The sequence below is a fragment of the Nannospalax galili genome, unplaced genomic scaffold (assembly GCF_000622305.1).
Source record: "Nannospalax galili isolate Female #2095 unplaced genomic scaffold, S.galili_v1.0 scaffold364, whole genome shotgun sequence".
Lineage (NCBI taxonomy): Eukaryota > Metazoa > Chordata > Mammalia > Rodentia > Spalacidae > Nannospalax > Nannospalax galili.
The window spans coordinates 2,308,220-2,331,654 of NW_008352752.1; the positions used below are offsets into that span (position 1 = coordinate 2,308,220).

A 23,435-nucleotide genomic window follows, 5' to 3' on the forward strand; every position below is an offset into this window, starting at 1 on the left:
TTGCATGTTTTTAATTATCTTATTAGATGGTATAACAGTGACCTATGAGATAAATTGAAGGTGAACATTTAAAAAATTTCCTTTTATTACTGTGTGTTTATAAATATCTCTTTTTTTAGAAAATCAAATGATAGCTTTCTACAAAATCTCATAGGAAATTTGCATGTCTTTTGCATCACTGTAGTGCTTCATTCAGACTTTTAAGGTGTATTTCCCAGTTACAGAAAATAACTCCGTTTTTGGTTCATTTATTGGTAAGATGTAGATTGAGTTTATATAGCCAAAGTGTTATGGTAAATTTGAAAAAACTCAAACCAAGTATTTGGTATTCTCTTGGTAACTCAAGACTGCTTACTTGACATACATCATCTGGGCACTGTATACATGACACGGGATAGAGTATAAGTCATTATAGTGTCTTCTAGAATAAATGTGTACATTTTATGTAAACGTGAAGCTTAATTTTTCTATTAATTTTATGCGGCACCATTTATGAATATATTTTCCCAGAATGTGCCATTAGGAAAAGTGTAGTATTAATATTTCCTGGATAGTGACAACTGAATAATTTTCCAAGAATAATTTTTAAGTACAAGTTAACATCAGTAGACATAAAAATAATAATAAAAAACCCCAGTGGTTATTCACTCACAAGTCATATATACTACACAGAAGATTGTGGTAATTTATGTAGGAAACTGATAATTGAATTTAAAACATGAAAATTACTTGATGAAAAGGAGATTGCAAAATACTTCTGTGTTCCTGTTGAATTAATAAATTCTACAACTGGGGTAGTGGATTGACTTGATAGCATAAAACTTTTATGATGTTTTGAATGCTTCTAGAGCCAACATAATGGATCCTGCCCCCCACCCCGGGTTTCTACACCTCCCCCCGACACTTCCTCTTCTTTACCACCACTTTCAGACATGGAGTTGGTATGTAATATCTAGGCAGTCCTCAAACTCTCCACTTTCCTTGCTTTGCCTCACGCATGTTGTGATTACGTATGTGCACCACCATGCCTGGCTACATTATGTTTTTTAACTATTTATGCTATTACATTAATATATTTATAATATATTGTTATTAAAAATTCACATTTCTTATATTTTTTATTTTCCCTCTAAAAATATTATATTTTATATTCCAAAAGATCTTTTATCGAAGCAATAAAAAGAACTTTCCACCTTTATGTATTTCACTTTCTCTTTTAGGAAAGATTTTTTAGAAGGCACTTGCTTTCAGAGTAATACCATTTTAATTTGTTGGTACTGATCAGTACTTCCAAAGTTACTTTTCTTTCTCAATATGCTATATTCTATAGCCCAGCCAGTCAAAGTTATTGAGGGTTTGTCCTTTTGCATTTGAAGTTAAAACTTAAATATAAAGTCAAGGAAAAAAACTTTAATGCTAACTATAATTAAAGGAAAAATATATTCATTTAAGCTTTTTTGAATTGAAAAGTTTTAAAAATTAAGCGTCAGTTTTAGTGCAGAGAAGCTTATGCATCTCATGTATAATCAGTAGCTTTGAAGGATTATTTTTTCTGGAGTTATCCTTTCATGTTAGAGGGTGTTCTCACTGAAATAACACTGGAACCTGTGCTCATAATATGACAGAGGGAACAGAGCAACTACCTTTGGACAACATGTGAAAATTCAGAAATCTGGCTTCTCACACTCTAAGACTGATATCATTTTGCTGTTTTTAAGAATACAGACTGGGGCTGGAGAGATGGCTCAGCGGTTAAGAGCACTGACTGCTCTTGAAAAGGACCCAGGTTCGATTCCCACACCCACATGGTGGCTACGAATTGTCCTTAACTGCAGTTCCAGGGGAATCCGAAGCCCTCTTCTGACCTCTGCGGCCTTGCACAACATAGGTGCACTCATATATATGCAGGCAATACATGCATACACATAAAATAAAAATAGTAAAATAGTTTTAAAAAATAATACTGTATTAGTTACTCTTTTGTTGCTTTGATAAGACACCATGGCAAGGCAGTTTATAATCCCAGCACTTGGGAGGCAGAGGCAGGTGGATCTTTGTGGGTTCAAGGCCAGCCTGGTCTACATAGTGAGTTCCAGGACAGCTGGGGCTACAAGGAGACCCTGTCTCAAAACAAAAAAAAAAAAAAAAAAAAAGGAAGAGTTTCCCTTCCCTTTATAAAAGGAAGAGTTTATTTGAGCTTATGGTTCAGAGGGATTAGAGTCCATAATGGCAGGGAAGGCATGGCCACAGAGCAGAAAGAGAAGCACTCACATCTTCAAGCAGGCACAGGAAACAGAGATACTGGAAATCTATCAGGGTTTAAGAATTCTCAGTAATGTACTTCCTCCAGCAAGGCCACACCTCCCAAAACAACACCACCAACTGGGGATAAAATGTCCAAATAAATGGAGCCTATGGGGGACATTCTCATGTGAATGACCACCAGACTCATTAGGATCAACTTGATTTCTAGAGCTATACCAAATATAGAGAGCAGCCTGATTTTTCCATCTTACTTCTCAGAACCCTTATCTTAAGTTCCTCAGGCCTTTCCATTTTAACTACTTCTGCAGCTTCATGATGTAGTAGGAAGAAGATGAAGGAGGGCCTAGAATTGAGATTCTTTCATGATCCCTGGAGTACTACTTTTATGAATTTGTGGTGTTGCCCATATTTTATTGTGAATATATAATCATATGTAATCTTTACATTCTTTAGAATAAACATACAACTTAGAAATCAACTTAGAAAAGACACACAGACTAAATTTTCCCTCTTAAACTCTACTACTACTTGATTGTTTGCTCTTAGGCAAGGTAATTAACCCTTTTTGCCTGTAATTACTTCATCTATAAAATGGAATTTTAACCAGCATCTATGTCATAGAGTGGTGAAGAACATGCATGTGAAATGTGTGGAGCCACCTACCTGGTGACAACATATACAGTAATACAGTTAGTTTCTATTTTTCCCCTCTTTCTGTTTATTTCCTTTCTTTTTGCGGTTTATCTTTGTCTCATAAAAGGTTTATAGAGTCCTACAAGCTCCTGGGACCCTGCTTATATGAACCTATAGCAGTGGTGTCAGCGTGCACAGGATCCATGCAAACTCAAACTGACAAAAATCCAACAAAGAACTGGGGAAATAGATAACAGACCCCAATCTTAGCTGAAGAAATATCGGCAACTGCTTACTGCTGGGTGAGGACGAGCTGATCTTCCTAAAGCAAGGGACTCTAGATAGGCTGACTAGACCTCAGTAGATGAACTTATAGTAAGGGACGACTGGGGACACTAACTTGACAAAATAGATCTTAAATGACAGAATGTATGAATTCCAATGAGGAGGCTATGGGAGGGTGCCAGTAGGGAAGGGAGTATAAGGATGATTAACCTTGATTGGGACATTATGTATGAAATACACAAAAATTCAATTAAATTTTTTAAAAAGTTTTTTTAGCGTTTATATTCCTGAAGTGACAGTAATGAATATTTTAAGAATCCCATTTACCCAGTTATCCATAATTTATATGGGGGGATTTTAATATGTTCCTATTTAATATCAATTTAATAATTTTATTATTTTATGGTTTCCTATTCAAGATCTTCACAGTTAAATGGTAATTTTCAAACAGCATAAAATGTGTAACGTTTCATTTCCCTGGAACCAAAGTCAGATCTTTTGTCCTTATCTCCATAATGAGGTCAACCTTTGAGGAAGCAGAAAAAAAAAAAAAAAAACAGTTACATAATTAATATATCTTCTGAATTAATGGAGGGTTTTGGTGGTGTTGATGTGATTGATTGATTGATGATTTCTGTTCTGTTCTCTTCCCCTCTTCCCCTGCAGTCCCTTCCCGTCCCCTCCCCTTCTCCCCCCCCCCATCTCCCCTTCCTCTGAGCTAATTATATTGATCATTTGGCCTCTAATACTATTTTGCCTTCTACTTAAACAAATTTAACTCATTCATTTATTTGCATTTGTACCTTGAAAGCTCCCATTGAATTGATTTTATATGGGACAGTTTTTTTATTTCCTTTTTTCAGCAATCCCTTCCAGACCTTTTTATTATCAAGAGTCATGTTTTACCAAAAGAAAATTTCAGGTTCATTTATTTACAAGGTCAGCTATAGGCTCCATTACATAAACATAGGTAAATATTTGTCTTTGGAAAAGACAAGCATTCATTTGAAACCAGAGCAGAAGCTAGCTGAAGCCCTCAGCAGGGAGTCCTCCCTTGGACAGATGACTACTTTTTCTGCAGTTCACTATTGATACACCTTGCTGTCAGCCCTACAGGTCACAGTTTGTAACATATATGTGCATGCTATAACGTTTACCTAATGATGGTTTTTAAAAAATCTATTAGCTATTTGGTCAATAATTTAAAGTATACTTTGGGAGGTATAATTTGAGAAAATAATAATAAAATTAGAGTTCAAAGTAGCATTAAAGCTTTTGATTTTCTTATTTATTAATGTATTGGTCTATTTTAAAGTCATAAATTAGTCCTATGTAACATCATTTCTGATATTTTTAAGCAGAGTATGTTTATTCAGAAGCAATAACCCATTTTAGAATTATGCACTGAATAAAGGAAAATTTCTCAATGATTTAAAATTCTCGGTGTGTTACTCTTTGAGATTCAAAGACCATAAATCAATATTCCCAGGATTTCTCGGAAATTTCAAAATTATTATTCTGAACATGCTTCTAACAATCTTCACACTCTATTATTTGAATGGCTAAAATTATTTTGTTTAAAGAGTAAAATAATTAAGAACCACAACCAAAGGAATATTCAACAATGAAAAATGTAATTTAAAATTCAGATTGCTCTCCAAGTAAGGTAACAGCTCCTTGTGGAATAACATGTGGACACTACCCATTAACAACTTATTTTGCACTGAAAATATGTTTCACCTTGAGAGCACATTCAAAGTACTTACACAAAGTATACTATATATTTGAAGTCATTTATATGGCTTTTTTATTTCTCAGTAACCTTTCTTGTTCTCCTTTCTAAATGTTATACTATACCCAAATGTACATTGGTGTGCATGCGTCTGTGTTTGTGTGTGTGTGTGTGAGAGAGAATCAGACTTTCATCATCCATTCATCTGTTAGGGACAACTAGGTTGATTCCATTTCCTTGCGAGAATTGACAGAGCAGTAATAAACATGGGGATACCAATATCTCTGTGTAAATATGAAGTTTTCTGGGTATATAAGTGAAAATACTAACTAGGTCATATAGTAGTTCTGTTTTTAATTTTTTGAAGAACCTCCAAACTGATTTCCATAATAGATGTACTAATCTGTGCACCCACCAGCAGAGATTAAGGGTTTCTCTTTCTCCAGATCCTCTCCAGTATTTATTTTCTGATTTTTTGATGATATCCATGCTGACTAGGGTGGGGTAGTATCTCAAAGTGTTTATATAATTTGCATTTCCCTGATGATTTGGGATGTCAAACATGTTTTTAAAAAGTTATTGGCCATTTGTATTTCTTTTTTTTTGAAAACTGTTCAGTTCATTAGCTGATTGGTTGATTGATAGTTTTATTTCCTTGATATTTCTGCAGCTCTTTGTTTATTCTGGGTATTAGTCGGTTGACTAAGATATAACTTCCATTTTGTGGTCTGTCTGTACTCTGATGATAGTTTCCTTTGCTGTGTAGAAACCTTTTAATTTCTGTAGTCCCACCTGTTGATATTTGGGGTAGTTTCTGTGTTACTGCTGTTCTGTTCAGAAAGTTTCGCCTACCCCAGTATCTTGAAGTACTCCCTGTGTTTTCTTCCAGAGATTTCAGCATTTCAGGTTTTAAATGAAGGTTTATGATCCATTTTGAATTGATTTTGTACAGGGTGAAAGATACTGATCTAGTTTCATTCTTTGGTATGTAGATACCCAGTTTTCCAAGCACCATTTGTTGAGTTGGCTGTCATTTTTCTAATGTATGTTTTTGCCTTCTTTGTCAAGAAACTAGTTGGGTGCTGTTTGTCAGCTTCCTTCCAGGCCCTCTGCTATTCCGTTCCTTTGCTTTGCCTATTTTTATGCCAGTACCAGGTTGTCTTGAGTTTTTGTTTTTTTTTTAAGATTTATTTATTTATTATTTATATTTGTGTATGTGTGTCTGTGTGTGTTCCTGAGTGTAGTATGTGCATCATGTGCCTATAGTTCCTGCAGAGACCAGAAGAGGGTGATGGATTCACTTGAAATGGAGTGACAGGAAGTTGTGAGCTGCTCCACTTGGATGATGGGAATGGAATTTAGGTCTCTTGGAAGAGCAGCTACTGCTTTTAACTTTCTTTTTATTTTTAATTTAATGAACAATTTTTAAGACTCTACGATATGCTTTAAAGGAGAAATTTTCATGCACTTTTAAGGAGAATTTGATATTTGGTATTTGTTTCCTTTTATATCAGATTTCTTGCCTTTGGGCAAAGCTGCCGTGTACTGAAATTTCACAGGTGCCTTTTCAGCATTTATATTGTGTTGTTGCTCTTGCCGTTGTTGTTGTTGTTGTTGTTGAAGAGAGCTGTTGTCTCTCCAGTCATTCTGCATACCTTCATTAGTCACCTAGTGCAGACTCCCCAAACTCCAAAGAGAACTTAAACACAGACCTTGTCCTTGGAGTACTTGGGGTCTAGTTAGGGGGACCAACATAATGCAGCTAACCCAAATCATATTTGATAGTATAATGAAACATGTATCTAGAACATGGGAAGGTAAAATACAGGGGTTGATGGTTGCTGATAGGTAGAAGAGTTACTTACTAGTGTTCTAGAGGGAAATTTGTAAGGTAACTACTGTTGTGCTTGCCCCTCATACCACCTCACCACAGGGCCACTTTCAGCCTTGCCCTGTGTTTTACTCTGTATGGACAGAGTGGGAGCCATTTTTCTGTATGAGAGACTTAGGGAGCAGGTCAGAGTGGAATAAATAGATAAGCCACACCGATCTGTTTCTTGTATATGGGCTGTCAGGCTGCTTATATGACATAAAGAAGGATTTCCATTTTCCTGCTCCTGTGGCCACCTGGTGACATCTCTAACTTCTCAGCATAACTGAATTGCAACCATCACTACTATTGAACTTTGTAGCTGTTATTAAGTAGAATGAAGGCCCCTTGAATGCAAGCACCAGGATACCATGGTAGTTGATCTGAACGCAAACTGCTAAGTGACATGGATGTGAAGCATATTTAGTATAGATATACTGGACAGAGGAACGATTGGTATTTGGGCTCAGTGGGGCAAAATGATATGAGTTGCATAAGCTAATTATAATCCACAGTTTAAAACTTATGAATTGTTTATTTTTGGTGTTTTTCATTCAACAGTTTATTTTTGGTGTTATTTTGGTGTTTATTTTTGATGTTTTTCATTCAACAGTTTCAGACTACCAGTAGACTGGGGGTAACTGAAAGGATGGAAAGTGAAACTACTAATTGTGGGAGGGGGGACTGTTATATGACCTTAACCAAACTGCTAGCTATTGCCAGATAAGTATAGGTGTAAGAGAGGCTGGAGAAGATGGTCAGTGGTTAAGAGCTCTGGCTCCTTTTGAGGAGGACCTGATTTTATTTTATTTTTTCCCCCATTACCTAATTTGGTAGCTCACAACTATCTGTAACTCCATTTCTAGAGGATCCAACACCCTCTTCTGATCTTCCCAGGCACCAGCAACACACATGGTTTACATACATAGATGCAGCCAAACATTCATACACATAAAATAAAAATAAATCTTAAAAAATAGATGAGAAATTCATTAAAAAGAGTGAAAATGAGTGAAGAAAGGTCATAATGATCTTATAAATATTTTATATATTATTTTTATTTTATATGTATGAATGTATGCCTGCATGTATGTAAGTCATGTCGTGTAATGCCCACGAAGGTCTGGAGAGGACATCAGATCCCTGGGACTAGACTTATGAACCATTGTTAGCTGCCATCTAGGATGTTAGGAATCAATCCTAGGTCCTCTGCAGGAGCAGCCAGTGCTCTTAGCCTCTGAGCTATCTCTCCAGCCCCAAGACCACAATGATATCAATCTGTGCTAAGAAAAAGTTAATTAAAAGAGTGAAGAATGATAGGAACAAAGCTGTTATTTAATGTAGAGGCAAAGAGCCTCATATTTTTCAAGTGTATACCACAAAGAAACAAAAATTACTCTGTATCTTATGACTATTTTGGTAGTCTCTACATTTTTCTCAGTTGAGTTAAAAATTACTGCTATGATACATATTTTATCATGCCAGATAATTGAAATAGTACTATGCTATTACGTGGCTTATAACATTAATAGTTTTTTCTTTGTAAGTTTACTGGTTGCACATTTCCATTCTGAAAATACACAATATGCCTTGTTCCCAAATATGAAACTCACTTGAGCACCAGCTATACCACAAAGCTGTAAATTGGTTTGTTCAGTCAGTAAAATGCATAGAATTCCAAAATTCGGAAAAACCTGAAATGCTTCTGGTCCTGAACATTTCAGATAAGGACACTCAGTCTGTAATTTTGAGATTATTAGCCTTCAGGTGATGTTTTCTTCCCTTTTCAGAGGCCATATGAAATTGTTTTCCCAGGTACACTAATTCAAATCCGTTTAAAATGCATCACTGACCTTATATTAAATTTTATGACATGGCCCATTTAGCTTCATTTTAAACTACTTTCTTGGTTCTTTTGTAACCTTGTTCCTGAATATATTTTATAACCCAAATCTTAGATATAGATATTTTCAGCATTTACCATTTTGATAACTAATAAAAGTAGCAGTGTTCTCTATGGAGAGCTCTTCCAGTGGTCTTGTGTGTTTGCGCCCGTGTGCACCCAGGTGTGTGTAGGAGGCAAGGGGAGGTGGTTGTGACGGGGATATCCTTAGAGGAAGGTGTTCTGATAGATGCAAGGAAGAAAAAGAAAGGACATTAATGTCAAATAGTTCTCACTACTAACATCATTCATTTAGGATATTTACCTTTGTAGAAATACCACGTAGAGAATTACCTTGTTGTGTTTAACCATATTAATCTTCGATGGCTGCTTTCTCTCTCCAGTTAATACTCTGTGAGTTTGTTTCATGTGTTTTTGTCTGATGTTGTTTGTATCTTCATAGATGCTGCTTTAAAATAGAGTATCTATATGAGTGGTGTTCTTAGAACATTTTGAGCTTTGCTGTTAAGTACAGGGACCACTAGGCACATGAAGCTATCTAAATTTTCACCAAAATTAGTATAATGGGTACTTCTTCAGTTGTACTAATCATATTTCAGCTGCTTAGTTGATATTTGTAATTAATGGTTACCCTAGTGGAAAGTGATATATAGAGCAGTTTCATCACCTTAGAAAATTCTGTTGGAAACTGATGATTTAGAGGACTAGAAGTTTTCAAGTAGATGCTAGACTCAGTTTAAATATCATCCATTTTAGTCTTCTCAAGAGAAAACTTTTTAAGTTTAAGCATACATGCATTCCTACTTAATTGTTACCCTGTGAATCAGGATGCTCTTGGAAAGTACACATTTTAACAGATAGGATTGACTTTTAAATAGGACATTAGATTTTGTAAATGAGTATCTGCTGGAAAATTCATAGAAAATAATTTGTTCTTAATTCTATAAATATTCCTTTTATAGTATTGCTTATATGATAAACTGTATGGCAAACCAACTCTCTCTCTCATTTTTAGACAGGGTTTTGCTTTAATTGCATGGATTGCCCCTAACTTCATAGTTCCCTCACCTCAGCCTCCTGAGTAGCTCAGATTACAGGTCTGTGCCACCACATTTGGTTTCCTTTATTGTATTTTAAAACTTAAGTCATCAAACCATACCAGTTACCACAAACATCAAAGTAAATGAGGTGTAGTAAGAAAGCAGTGAAGGAGATCTCGAAGGAAAAGTCTCACAGGAAAGATTTTTTTTTCGTATGTATTAATTAAACTTATGAGAAATACCAGTAAGCCATGAAATATAAAATTATCCACTCCAGTTGACATCATAAAGATTGTCTAGTACAAGATCCTTTTCTGACCACATTTCTAAATGCTGATCCTTTGATTATTAATAATATGACTTTTATTAGAACTTCAATTCTTTTTTAATATAACATTTCTATAACATTAGAAAGCTTCTGACACAAGTTTTCTTGATACCTTTTCTAAAAGTATAATTATATGAGTTTAAAAATTTTAACATGACCTGCCACATTTAGGAAATCTTAAACACTATATTTTGGAAAATATTATACTTTTTTTTAAAATTTTTAAAAAGTATGCTATTACCATTAACTTCTTTGTATTTTTTTTTTCTTTCTTTTTTTTTTTTTTTTCCTTTTTGAGACAGGGTCTCCCTGTAGCACCAGCTGCCCTGGAACTCACTAAGTAGACCAGTCTGGCCTCGAACTCACAAAGATCCTCCTGCCTCTGCCTCCCAAGTGCTGGGCTTAAAGGCGTGTGCTACCACACCCAGCTTGACTTCTTTGTATTCTATGTATATATAAGATGGTGCTCAAGATTTCCCCAGTCTGTGTTTAGTCCAAACCTAAATCAGAACATCATTTTGAATTGACTTTAGCAAGGCTTCATGTACGGAAGTCATCCTCACCTTTGTTTCAGGACAGCCTCACTATATGAGAATATATATTTATCTAGAAATATATGAAGAAATCCATTTTAAGCTTGTGGGTAATTGTCCATTCTATTTCTGTATGTATTTATATGTGTGTAAGTGGTATGCTCTGATGTTTCATTATGGAAGGTAAAAGGGCTTTAAATAAAAGTAAGTTTTTAAAAATTCCTGATACAGGAAGCAAAAAAGCTAGTACAGTTTCTAATTGCCTTTTAGAGACTCTGAGTTCCCTCATTACCTGTGATTTAAGCTAAAAATGAGGTAATTATAGATAACATCAGTGTTTATCTGGTTGATCTTGGCACCTGCAGTCCTAATGCTGTGGCTTACCCATATCTGGTGCCACACTTTACAGTCTGATGCTGACATCCTTAATTTATACTTCTCATATTTCCATTGATTTCAGGTTAGATGTTGCTCCTTATTCTGTGTGAATAGTACTTTCCAGTCCATTCCTTTAAATGGTATTACATAGTATATTAGAACTATGATGCAATCCTTTTACAGGCAAAAATCTTTAATATATTTTTGTATAAATTAGAATCAGATTAGATTTTTCTCTTATCCCTTTGCATTTGCTAAAACAAATGTGATCATAATATGGCAGCTTTTCAAATCTCAGCTTATACGTTGGAAGTATACAATCATTTGAACATTTATATCAAGTTCATCTTTCTTTGTGCTTCTTCAGTTTTGCATATTCCAGCAATTCGTTATCTAACACTCCTCATAGGTTATCTACTCCCTTTTGGTTCTATCATCTTCTGCTGATGTCTCAACATGGTGAGGAGAGTCAGCTGGCTCTCTTTGTCCACTCCAGGGTCATGTGAGACCTCTTCTTCTCATGCCTCTATCTCACCAGACACCAGAGAAGTCAGTGCACTCTTCCCCCTCATTGTAGTTATTTCACTGTCTTTTTCCTTTTTCCCTTTTTATTGTATGCTGTTTGAGTTTCTAAGGTCATTTACTGTCTAGAGTCATTACTCTCTAAATAATCTCCCATACCAGGTAGAAACTGTCACATGAATTACACAGTATGCCTACAAAATAGAGCTATATTCTGTAGTATATTGTAACTAGGATCATTGATTCAAATTTTTCTTAACTTAGCACATAATTATGCTTCATTTTGATTATACAGTTATTAACAAATTAGATTTAAAAGGTACTAACTAGGGACTGGAGAGATGGCTTAGCAGTTAAGGCAATCCCTGCTCTTCCAGAGGACCTGGGTTCAACTCCCAGCACACACATGGCAGCTAAATACCATCAGTAACTACAGTTCCAGGGCATCCAGCACCCTCTTCTGGCCTCCACAGGTAGTGAATACATGTAGTGCAGGCAAAACACTCATACACATAAAATGAAAATTGTTGTTTAAGCCAGGCGGGCATGGTGGCACATACCTTTAATCCCAGCACTTGGGAGGCTGAGGCAGGCGGATCTCTGTGAGTTCAAGGCCAGCCTGGTCTACATAGTGAGTTCCAGGACAGCTGGGGCTACAGGGAGACCCTGTCTCAAAAAGACCCAAAAAAAGAAAGAAAGAAAACCTAACTAGCTTCATATCAGTTTTTAGACATATTGTAAAAATACACTAAAATATATAATTAGAAATAGATGTAACTTTATAATCAGCACCTGTATTTATTAATTGAATATTTAAATTAATTTCCATGTCAGAAACAAAAACAAAACAACAAAAACAAATGATAAACCAGTGCAGGTGGCTAACTGCAGAAGTATATCTTATTAGAGAGAAAGCATCAATTGCTTCTGCAAAAGAGTTTCTAAGATTTGTTTTGTTGTTGTTTGTTTTGTTTCTTTTATTTTTGATTTCAGTTTATTTCTTGGTTTTCCTTTTTAGAAACAATTGCTACACTGTTGGCCATAGTTGCTCACTCAGTAGTCTGTTTTGAGGAGCATCTGGGTAATCTCAAAATATGGCATGGCTTTTCTCAAATAGCTTCCCAAGCAGCCACTGCCAGTCCACCCTGGTCCTCTCTTAGGGGGTGATTGTTCTCAGGGATGCCGTGCCTGCTATGCCACAGTACTTGCCACTAGGTGGCACTAGTGCCTTTTAGAAGGGTGTGTTTCAATTCTGTTCCATTTAAGTATTTTTAAACACCCTCGATGTGCCAGGCTGTGCTTCACTGCTTGCAGTCAGAATTGACTCACCTTCCCAGTCTAACAGATGAAAACTTACTTCTATGTACTTACACTTAATATAAAAACTCAGTGAGAAAGAACACATAGGGTCCTGTTTCTGCCTGCCTAATTGACAGAGGTCATTTGCTCTGGTGTCTCAAACAGGCTATGTCCTTTTAGTTGGTTTGCCTTCCTTGTCATTCTGGAAAGGTGCTTGTCTTTGTTAACATTGGGGGGGGCTTGTTTCCTCGTTTTGTTTTTTAATTTGGGTTTTTGTTTTTTTGACCCAGGGTCTCCCTATGTAGCCCTGGCTGACCTAAAACTCATGTAGAGCAGGTTAGCCTCCAACTCATAAAGATCCACCTGCTTTGCTTCCTGAGTGCTGGCAGTTGTTCAGTTTTTCTAAACCTTTGTTTCTTCATTTGTAAAGAGAAGTTAGAGATACATTTCCCATGAAGCTGGTTCCTAGAGAGGTTCAGTTTTTTTGCGTAAAATATAATTGGGGAGCTGGAGAGATGGCTCAGCAGTTAATAATACTGGCTGCTCTTGCAGAGGACCTGGGTTCGATCTCAGCACCCACATAGAGGCTAACAACTGTCCATAGCTCTAGTTCCAGGGGAATCCAATGGCCTCTTCTGACCTCTGCAGGCACTGCGTATCACAGGTGCACTTATCACACACACAGGCAATACACGCATACACATAAAATAAAATAATAAAATATTTTTAATATTATAATTGACTTTAAAATATTTAATGGCATTGCTGTCTGGTTTTTGCTATTCAAGTGCACATACTATTATATATGTGTGTGTGCGTGTGCATGTGTGTGTAGGATGTACCATATCTAAAAGTATATAAGGTATATGTAGTATAAGACAAAATTTGCTGACTACTTTTCTAATTGAACTTAAAAACTCTAACAGCAACTCCTTGTTATCACTCCCTGTTCTTTTCCATGTGTTCCTCAAAGTCAACATGAGCTCTCACACTCATGTATGATCATTTAAAAAGAAAAAATGAAGAAAGCATCCTGTACTTTGGTTCAGCTCCTCTAGAACATTTTGCCCTTTGGAGCCTCTTTAACCTCTGATAGTTCAATTCTTTAGTGGAATTTTTTTGTAAGAGTTCAGTACCTGTGGTTTTGATTATTTTATTTAAGTTTTAATTGTAATAAAAACATTTTTCCTCATGGAGAACTTTTGTATTAATCCTATCCTTATTGGTTTACACATCCTTGTGTCCACTCCCTTAACTTCACATCTTAAAATGCCTCTGTAAATGGTACATACATAGTAGGCACTTTGTAAATACTCAGAATTCTTTATAACACTTTATTGACCAAACACTATTCCATAGAAGAAACAGTTAATACATAACTCATGGTCTTTGTGTGCTTCTATTATTAGAGCTTTCCTTAATTTGAGATGTTACACCTTAATTACAGCTACACCTATGAATAAATTTAGGTGATTAAATTTCAGAGATGGTTCTGATTCATATACCTCAGTCACCTTTTCTCTGCATCAACACTATAATCATTGTAGAAAGTTCTACTTAAGCTAGCAGATAGTTAAGCTTCATTACTTAAGTAGCTTGTAACTTGACCTTAAAAACCTATACTTGAGAGGTTGCCAGTGAGTCTAGCCACCAGCTGACCTTAAGCTAATGTAGGTTGTTGGTCCCTTTGCCTAGAATTTGATTTCAGAAGAGACTGGGAATCTTTAATGTATACTTCTTTCTTGTCTCCATAATTATTGGTACTTTCAGACCATAGATGTGCTTGGTTTCTTACATTCAGTTTACTTCTGGGTTCAAAATATACTTCAAATCTGTGCTTTTTATTCATAGACCATGCCCTGGGACTTACTCCTCCCATGTGCTTGTTTATATCATCTTTGAATATTACTAGGAACTGGATCAAATCACAGTTTGAACCGTGAGAGATGTGGGCATATGTGTGAAACCCTTTGGAAACAAATTCTTTAAATATTATAGTTAATGTAGGTGTGTTAAGAAGGTTAAAAAAGAATAAATAGTTCAATGAATATTTGATTTTGGGGTTGCCAAGCATTGGAGGGAGGACACTGGAAAGGACAGCAGGAGGAAATGATGTTAAATGTAAAATACTGCACAATTAAAAAGGTTCATTGTGGGGCTGGAGAGATGACTCAATGGATAAGAGCCCTGGATACTCTTGTAGAGGACCCAGGTTGGATTCCCAGCACCCACATGAAGGCTAACTACTGTCCATACCTCCAGTTCCAGGGGAATCCGACTTCCTCTTCTGACCCCTGTGTTTATTGCATGTGGAGGTTCTGTGAAGGTAATCATAGGTGTTGTGAGGTGATGTGTGCAACAGCCATCATGACCATTTTAAAGAAATTTTTCCTAGCACTAGTAACTGAACCCAGGGCCTTGTACGTGCCCTGCAAGTACTTAATTCACTGAACTAATATCAACAGTCTTCATAATAATTCCTCAAGATAGATTTTATTCCACTTCACAGATGGGGAAACTAAGGCACAGGAAGGTTAAGTAACTATTCTGTCTGGTACTATCAATAAATAGTGAACTGGCTAGTGCTTCTGACTGTGTTACTGACTTTTTTATTACAGGAATGTGGCTTTCCTGTTTATGCTCCAGTTGCTATCCTATACTGCTAAAAGTGAACAGTGGACAAGAAAGGTTATTAAAAATGAAATAAAATGACCTGGAAGAAATAACAATTTTCAGTTTCATTAGTAATAATTTTTTTCTTGTTAATAAAGTGTTAAGAAATGATGTTTTAAAAGTAGTGGTGAAAATGCATTTCTTCCAGCATGGGGTGGAATGTGTGTTCGATTTGGCACACGGCCACAAAGCCCTACTGATGGAAGGCTTTGGTTGACTGGGCTTCTGTGCCACAACTAGTCATTCTGGTAGCAATAGGAATATGCCATTTATCTGCATTCACTTCTTTAGGATTCTTTCATTGGGGTCAGATGTTTAGACACACCCTGAGTTATATTCCTGACTGTAAGCATAGTATGTAAGATTGTCCTTTCCCAACCCCTGTGAAATCTGGCCCTGACAACGGGGTGTGTATGTGAGCATTTCAGCAGCTTTCTTCTCAGGAAATCTTTCTTTAGAGATTGCCTCTAGGGTGTTGGCTTTGGTAATGCGTTTTGCATTGTGAGTCGGTTTTATTGTGGCATCATAGAATTTGAGAGTAATTTCATGAAGCTGATCTCCGTAGCCTCAACTGTTGACAAATGACTCTTAATGTTTAGTTTGGTGCAAGAAGCTGGGAATAAGGGTCTGATTCCTTTATTCAAACTCAGTAAATGGTTTGGGACAATTAATTTTCAATTGTTTCCCAGTAGAGCAGATTTACTTGTATATTAATGAGGCACAGGTGTTAGGCCCCTGGTGCCTGCATGCCTGGAAGGCATATTTCAGTTGTTTATCTACTCAGCCATAGGTACTGCAAGGTATTCAGGCTTGCCTTTAACAGTTTTTACAGTGAGGCTTTTTAATTTTTTGATGTTTTCTTCAAATTCCCCACACCTGTTAAAATTTTAAAACTGATCATGTAGAAAGATGCAGAGATTTCAGTAGTAAATAGCATGAGCAATTGAAGAAGGTAGTATTCTATTATAGTTAACTGTCCAGCCTAACAGGAAAGAAAAACAGAGTTACTCACAGTTATTTCCTATGAGAGGCCAATATAGTCAACAAGACATTTTTCTGTTTTATATATTTGGAACAGGTATATTTTTGTTAATGTCTAAAGCAGTCATATATTTGTATTAATACTCATTTTTCTTATTTATTCACCGAACTACACTACCAGCGTTTTAGAGGAAATGGAATAGCCTCTGTAGACATTACAAATTTCAGTAGCTGGCATAATTATAGCTATCTACATATTCATTAAATCTACAGAAGAGCTGGGTCCAAAAAGACAGTCATGCATTCCGTTGCAGAACACAACTAAATATACACATTTTAAAAGTTAAATTTCTTGCACTATTTAAAATTAGTTTCTTGTAGCACGTCTCTTCAAGGAGAAGAATTTTAACAAAAGCATTCTCTTGCTCTGGTCCCTTTCCTACAGGAAAGAATGGGAAGAGCTATTTGTAAACAACAATTACTGGGCAACAATAAGGCAGAAGGGGATCAATGGGCAGCTGAGAAGCAGCAGGTTCCGAAGCATTTGCTGGAAGGTAAGAAGAAAATACTCATTTACAGTTTGTGGTTGCAATACATCAACACATTACCTGATGCCCTGGAAGATGACCCATGCAGAGATCACTGCATTTTCCAAGATATTTCACTCCAATTTTTTGGCCATTTGTGTTTATCTTTCATAGGACATTTACTAATAAGGTTGGACCACCTGAGTAAGTAGAGATGGTAAATGAATCATTTGAAATAGCTCCTTTCATCTCTTTTACTGGTAAAAATTCCAGAGCACCACTGTTACATTACTTGGAGTCTTTTTATGAAGTTCTTGAAGTTGGAGGAGGGAAGTAGGGGACAGGTAGGGGAGGTGGGTAAGTTTCATATTCCTGTTAAATCAGCTGCTGTCATTGAGTCATCTTCCCTTTTTTCTTCCTAAAGAGTAGAAGGAAAAGGTGTTTTTCATTTCTTATGATAGAAACACTGAGTGAAGGGCAACAAAGCAGAGTAGGAAGAACCTGGTCCGGCCTCCTTCAGAGGGGTCACTGGCTAGCAAGTCTGGTAACAGTAATCTGCAGTTACCTTCTTAATTGCTTTGAAAAGCTGTCCCTTTTTGTTCTCTACAATGAATTAATTTGGGTGTACACTTATTTTTCAAATGTCTTCTATCAAAAGTTTTTAGGGTTATATGCATAAATTGAGCATACAGAGTCTGTACGTACTATAAGAAATATATGATGTATTAGTTTTAGACTTAATAATTTAGATTTAATAATTAAAATACATCTTTCTTTCTCTAGAGGCAAGTGGTAAAAATAGGACCTGCTGCTAGAAAATTTGTATTCAAATATTTGTACCCCACCCTCATTCCCTGTTGTTCAACTTTTAGTATCTTTCATTTGCTAAAAATAAACCTAAATCCAGATTTATTTTATTATTGTATTAAGCTAAATTAAATCAAATTTGTCATCTTAAGAATGCTTATTTTCATAAGCTGATTGCCAGTTGTAAATTATATTTTTCACTGTAGAAAGAATGGCTGGGCTTCTTTGGCTGAGTCTTCTGCTCTATTTGGTGTTTTAAAAGAAAGTCTCAGACCTAGGAATTGCTTATCAGGTCTCGCACACAATAACTTCTTACCAGTCCCAGTAAAATTATAGTGTAGAATGGGAATTAGACTTGAAGCTTGATGAGCTTTTCTTCCCTTTTCATATAAATCTGGAAGAGAACCTGATTCCATTTTTGTGGTGTCCACCTTGCTTTTGACCTTTGTTTACTCAGTTTCTAAATTTCTATCAATGTATTTTTTTAATATCCAAAAAAATATATCATTGGAACATAGCATATGGAATATCACTTCAACTTTTCAAATGATCTTATTTAGCCTGGTCTCATGTTTTATTAATTAGAATTTTTACAAGTTTTCTCTTTTTTTTCTCCTCAATAGCTCTTTCTTTGTGTTCTTCCTCAAGATAAAAGTCAATGGATAAGTAAAATCAAAGAATTAAGAACATGGTATGAAAACATTAAAGAAATAGTAAGTAAAGAGGAAGTGAAACTAATGGTGATTAGCTCTAGTTTTAAAGTTCACTAGCGTCTGATCTTTGTGTGTATCTCTTTCTCTACCAGCACATCACAAATCCAAGGAAAGTTGTTGGTCAACAGGATTTGATGATCAACAATCCCCTGTCTCAAGATGAAGGGGTAAAGATCTTCTTTTTATTTCAACCTTTATCACCCTTAAAAATAGGCTTGTAAGACTGGTTGAAAATCACCATGCCAAGTATTTTCATTATTGTAAATACTCAAGTACCTAAAACCTGATATGCGCATGTACACACACACACACACACACACACACACACACACACACACACACACACTGTGATGTAAGGAGTTTATAGCTCATTCTATAAAATGCTACTTCAGAGAAGTGCTATGGGTCTCTAAGAGCTATAAGGCTAAAATAGAAGGGCTAAGATGATGAGAGGGCTCTTCTCAAGGTTGTAGTGAAGAAAGTAGCCAAGGAACACCTGTGCTTTGGAAAGAGCAAAGTAATAGCCCCTCAGCAAGACCATCTCCCTGGAGGAAAGAAGTGACTATTGATGATGATTCCAAAGAATCTATAAAAGATCAAGACAAGCATCAAACTGCCTCCTGACAGTTCAGCAAAGTCTGGGATAATTATCGTTTTAAACTACTGTATAATGTATTCAGTTGTTACTCTTATCTGCATACTTAACTGAGAAAAGAAATTTTTTTTCTCACTTGGTAGATATATTGGCATTTTTTTCTGATGCATATAATCAGTATAATACAGTCTTCACTATAGCAACATAAAATATTAAATAGTTTATAACTTTACCTAAGTTAACATTTTTTAAAACCCATAGACGAGCCTGTTAAATTATAAGACAGAGCTTCATAGGAATTGTTACAAATCTTTTGTAGTTTGTTGAGCATTCAGGACTACTTAGAACTAGTTGGCCTGAGGTTCCTGCTCGATTTCAAGCACGTCTCTGTCATACAGGCAATATTCAGGAGTGAGAAGTACCCATTACCTCATACAGATGGTGAAAAGTTTTTTAAATACATACAATATTGACTTGGAAAAACTGTATGTTTTGAAGTTAGTCTAGATTTTATAAAATTATTTCAATCTCAAATTTTTTATCTAAGAAACCTGAAATGTAAATTTATAGAAGAATAAATTTAATCACTTAAATTATTAAATTGAAGTCTTGAAAGTAAATCAGAGATTTGAGTTTTTTAAATTAGGTTATTCTTCCTATTTCAGAGTCTTTGGAACAAATTCTTTCAAGATAAAGAACTGCGATCAATGATTGAACAAGATGTCAAAAGAACGTATGTAGAATGATGTTAACTCACTAATTCAAGTGGTGTTACTTCATAATTTTAACAAGCTGTAAAACACACACAGCTTTAATGGCAAAGGTTTTTGAACACCTGTTATTCTATGAATTATTTTTCTTAATATACAGATTTCAAACTTTTCAAAACAAACTATGATTTATCAATTTCCAATGTTTCACAGGATTCTAAAAAGGTTTTATTGTGCAGTTGTTATAATGATATTTCCAGGGCAGCTTTTCTGTCTTTACACATTCGAATCACCTTCTAGCCAAATTACTGATAGCCTTCTTATTTCAGTTAACGTTGTTATCTTCAGGCTACAAAAAACATATTTTTTTAGTCTCCTCAGCAATTACCATATCAAAAAGCCATTCTTGTCTCACAGTCCATGTCCCTAAGTGTTACATGACAGACCTCTTCTTTCTGCATCATTTGTTGGGAAGTACATGGGATTTGCCTCAGAGATCTTAGGGTGAGTTCTAGGTGATGCATGCTATAGCTATGGACAAGTTACTTTCAACATCATTTCTCCTCAGTTTCTCTTCTATAAAATGGGAATAACAGCCACCTCACAAGATTGTTATAGATCAGTCAGTACAGGTTGAATATCTCTTACCCAAAGTTCTTAGAACCAGAAGAGTGTCAAATTTTGGAATGGTTGCTTAGAACTTGTCAGTTGATAATCCTTAGTCTAAAAGTTCAAAAATCCAAAATAGCCCAAAATTCAATACTTTTTGAATAATATATCAATGCCCCTACGATTTTGGATTTTGAATTTTCAGAGCAGGGATGCTCAACCAGTATATATAATAATAGTAACAACTTAGATCGGTTTATATTTTAAACTGTTTTGTGAGTGTTAGTGAAGATAATCACAGCATCCACAACTAAGTATATCTAATACATTCCTCTAAGGCTGCAGCTTTGGCTGTACGCTCCATTGTCGTTCAGTCCCCACTCTATCACAGTGTCTAGGTCTCTGGCTTCCTGATATTCCATCTTTAAGTCCTGAAACACTGAAAAGCCAGATGACAAGGACTGCCATGTTACTCTACGGTTCAACAGATGATGTTTTCTGCTTTAAAATGATAATAATTGAGAGATATCAGAAGTTTGGAGATCAACCGAACAATAGCTAACTGTGGGGTACAGGGATCATTTTCGTATCTTGTATTATCCAGTTAGTTCAGGAAAGGATTTCCTCATTGATCGTATTAGAATTCTAATAATCGGTGGCAGTAAAACAGGCCTTATAAAAATAGAATGTGAATTATACATTAGTACCCAAACAATAACAGTATCTGTTTTTAAAACTGTCAAAACTTTTTTTGACATCTTAAACTATTGGGTCTCATTAGAATTTTAATGCATTTCTCCATAATCATTAAATGGAAATGAAAGGGATCATGGCATTGGCCCAGAGCCATACACTTAGAGACAGTAGGGCCAGAGTGGCCCAAAGAAATACCAAAGAGCCAGGAGAGTAAAATTCTTCTTGACAACCCAAATCTGAGCTTGTTATCTTCTTGATTACATAGCTTACATGGTTCTGCTGTGCTGTATAAGAAAGTGTTAGGTCTTAAGAAAAAAAAAAAAAAGAAAGAGAAGAAAGTGTTAGTAGGTCTTGAAAGCTGTGTTCCTTTAACTACTTAAGTTTTAAGTTTATGTTTTCCAGGTATTCTTTTGTGTATGTGAAAAGGCAAGATATATACCCATGCATACTGAGGTACCCCCCCCCATAATCTTTTTTAATGAGAACGGCGGGCCAAAGATCAGGGTATATAGTTAAGAGAGCCTACAGCTCAGAGTGTATAGGAGGAGGTCGGGAGATCCATGTCTGCACCCCTTGAAGGGTCCTTCCACACTAAGGGAGGTTTCCATTCCAGTTTTGCAGAGCTCTTAGCTTTGAAGATAAGGTAGTCTTTACTTTAAAGCCAACAGATTGCTAAATCAGTGAAGTTGAATTGCTTGAATAATATTACCACTTTGCATCATTTTTGTTGTTTGGATTTATAATTTTTTTATTTTATTTTAATGTGTATTAGTGTTTTACCTGCAAGTACATAAGTACACCTGTGTTATACAATGCCTGAGGGGACCAGAAGAGGGCACTGCATGCCCTGGAACTGGAGTTCCAGATGACTGTTATTTACCACGTGGGTACTGGGAAACAAACCCAGATCCTCTGTTAGAGCAGTTAGTACTCTTACCATTACTCTCTCCAGTCTCTGATTTGATTTTTTTGAGACAGGGCTACATGTAGACAAGGCTGGGCCTGAGCTTTATACTTGGCCAAGGATGACGTTGAACTCTGATCCTCTTGCTTCTTCCTCTCCAGTGCTAGGATTACAGGCATGAATGACCATGCCTGGCTCCAAGTGATCTGAAATCTATCATTTTCAGACCAATCTATAAGTGACCTATAATGCAATAAATGAAAAAATTAGTGGTTGTGGTAAGAATTTTGAATTTGTAAAACATATGTTGTCTCCTGTGTTTCAGGTATGTTCTTTTATTTATTATTGATTTTTATGTGTGTGTATTTCATACAGAACATCCCAAACAATCTTATTCATCTTTATACCACATCACAAGTGGTGCCCTCCCATACATCCCCATCCCAAATGGTGCCCTCCCACAGCCCCCCTGCCTAGCACATATACTTTGTCATCCCTATTAACTGTCCACTGTGTTAATCAGTGCCAATGCTAGTCCATCTGCTTAGTCTAGTCAGCCTATCTAGAATCCCTTGTTTTAGGAAGATCATCTCCTTATCATCTAGCAGCAATCAGTTGTCATTATTCCTTTAGATAAGATTGGGGTCTGCTGTTCATTTACCCAGTTCGTTGCTGGGTTACTGTATGGGAGTCTCTTGGGCCACCCTGGATAACAACTCAAAAGGAGGTATCTCCTGTCTGACATTGTTTCTTATAATGTAGCTTTTAGCTATACACATGGACTCTAAAACAAATATACTGATCACTTTAATCTTTGGTTATACTTTCCTTTTGGGTGTTTAAGGCCATACAGTTTGCCCAAGTAAACGAATTTATTTTTACTCTTAAGGTCCTTTGAGGATCTGTTCCTCAGGGGTCACATGGGCTTGGGAGGAGCCCCTGGCTCCTTTCTTTTACCAGTCCCATCTATGTGAAGGTAAGTCAAAGGTCCTGCTCAATCATGGCTGGCTTCACTTGGCAGCATGGAGTAAATGTTTCCTCTGTGTTGACTGTCCTCTTTGTAGACTGTACACTGGTTCAAATCCATTTGGTGGGGTCTCCATAGTCTCCTTGATCAAGAGAACAGGTGACTAACAATAGTTACAGGAAATTTTGAGTTGCTCCATAGTCCCATGGAACTTAGGCGACCTGGGAGGGCAAGGAGCAAAAACTGTCCTTTAAGTCCCTCTGACCAGATTAGTATAGGCGTCAAAGTATGGCTGTTAAACATGCAAGAAGGTTACTTGCACTAGTCTGGTACTTTTAATTACTGTATGCTATATAGATAAAGCTTGGGCAAAAACCAAGCTTTCTCAGATAAATCTTGACTAGATATATTTTCTTCCTTGAACTAGTTGTATGTATAATTTGTCAGTAGGTTGTTGGAATAATA

At 36.1% G+C, this 23,435-nt stretch overlaps 1 protein-coding gene across 8 annotated transcripts in view; it reads left to right on the plus strand.

The window, feature by feature from the left end:
* Tbc1d5 (TBC1 domain family member 5) overlaps window positions 1-23,435 on the plus strand; it is a 545,935-nt gene that overhangs the window by 256,129 nt on the left and 266,371 nt on the right. For all 8 annotated transcript variants that reach the window (XM_029554511.1, XM_017802415.2, XM_029554510.1 and 5 more), the window contains 4 exons: window positions 16,888-16,996; window positions 18,400-18,489; window positions 18,582-18,656; window positions 19,750-19,817. In XM_029554511.1, the coding sequence (XP_029410371.1) occupies window positions 16,888-16,996; window positions 18,400-18,489; window positions 18,582-18,656; window positions 19,750-19,817 (342 nt within the window). The remainder of the gene's footprint in view (window positions 1-16,887; window positions 16,997-18,399; window positions 18,490-18,581; window positions 18,657-19,749; window positions 19,818-23,435) is intronic.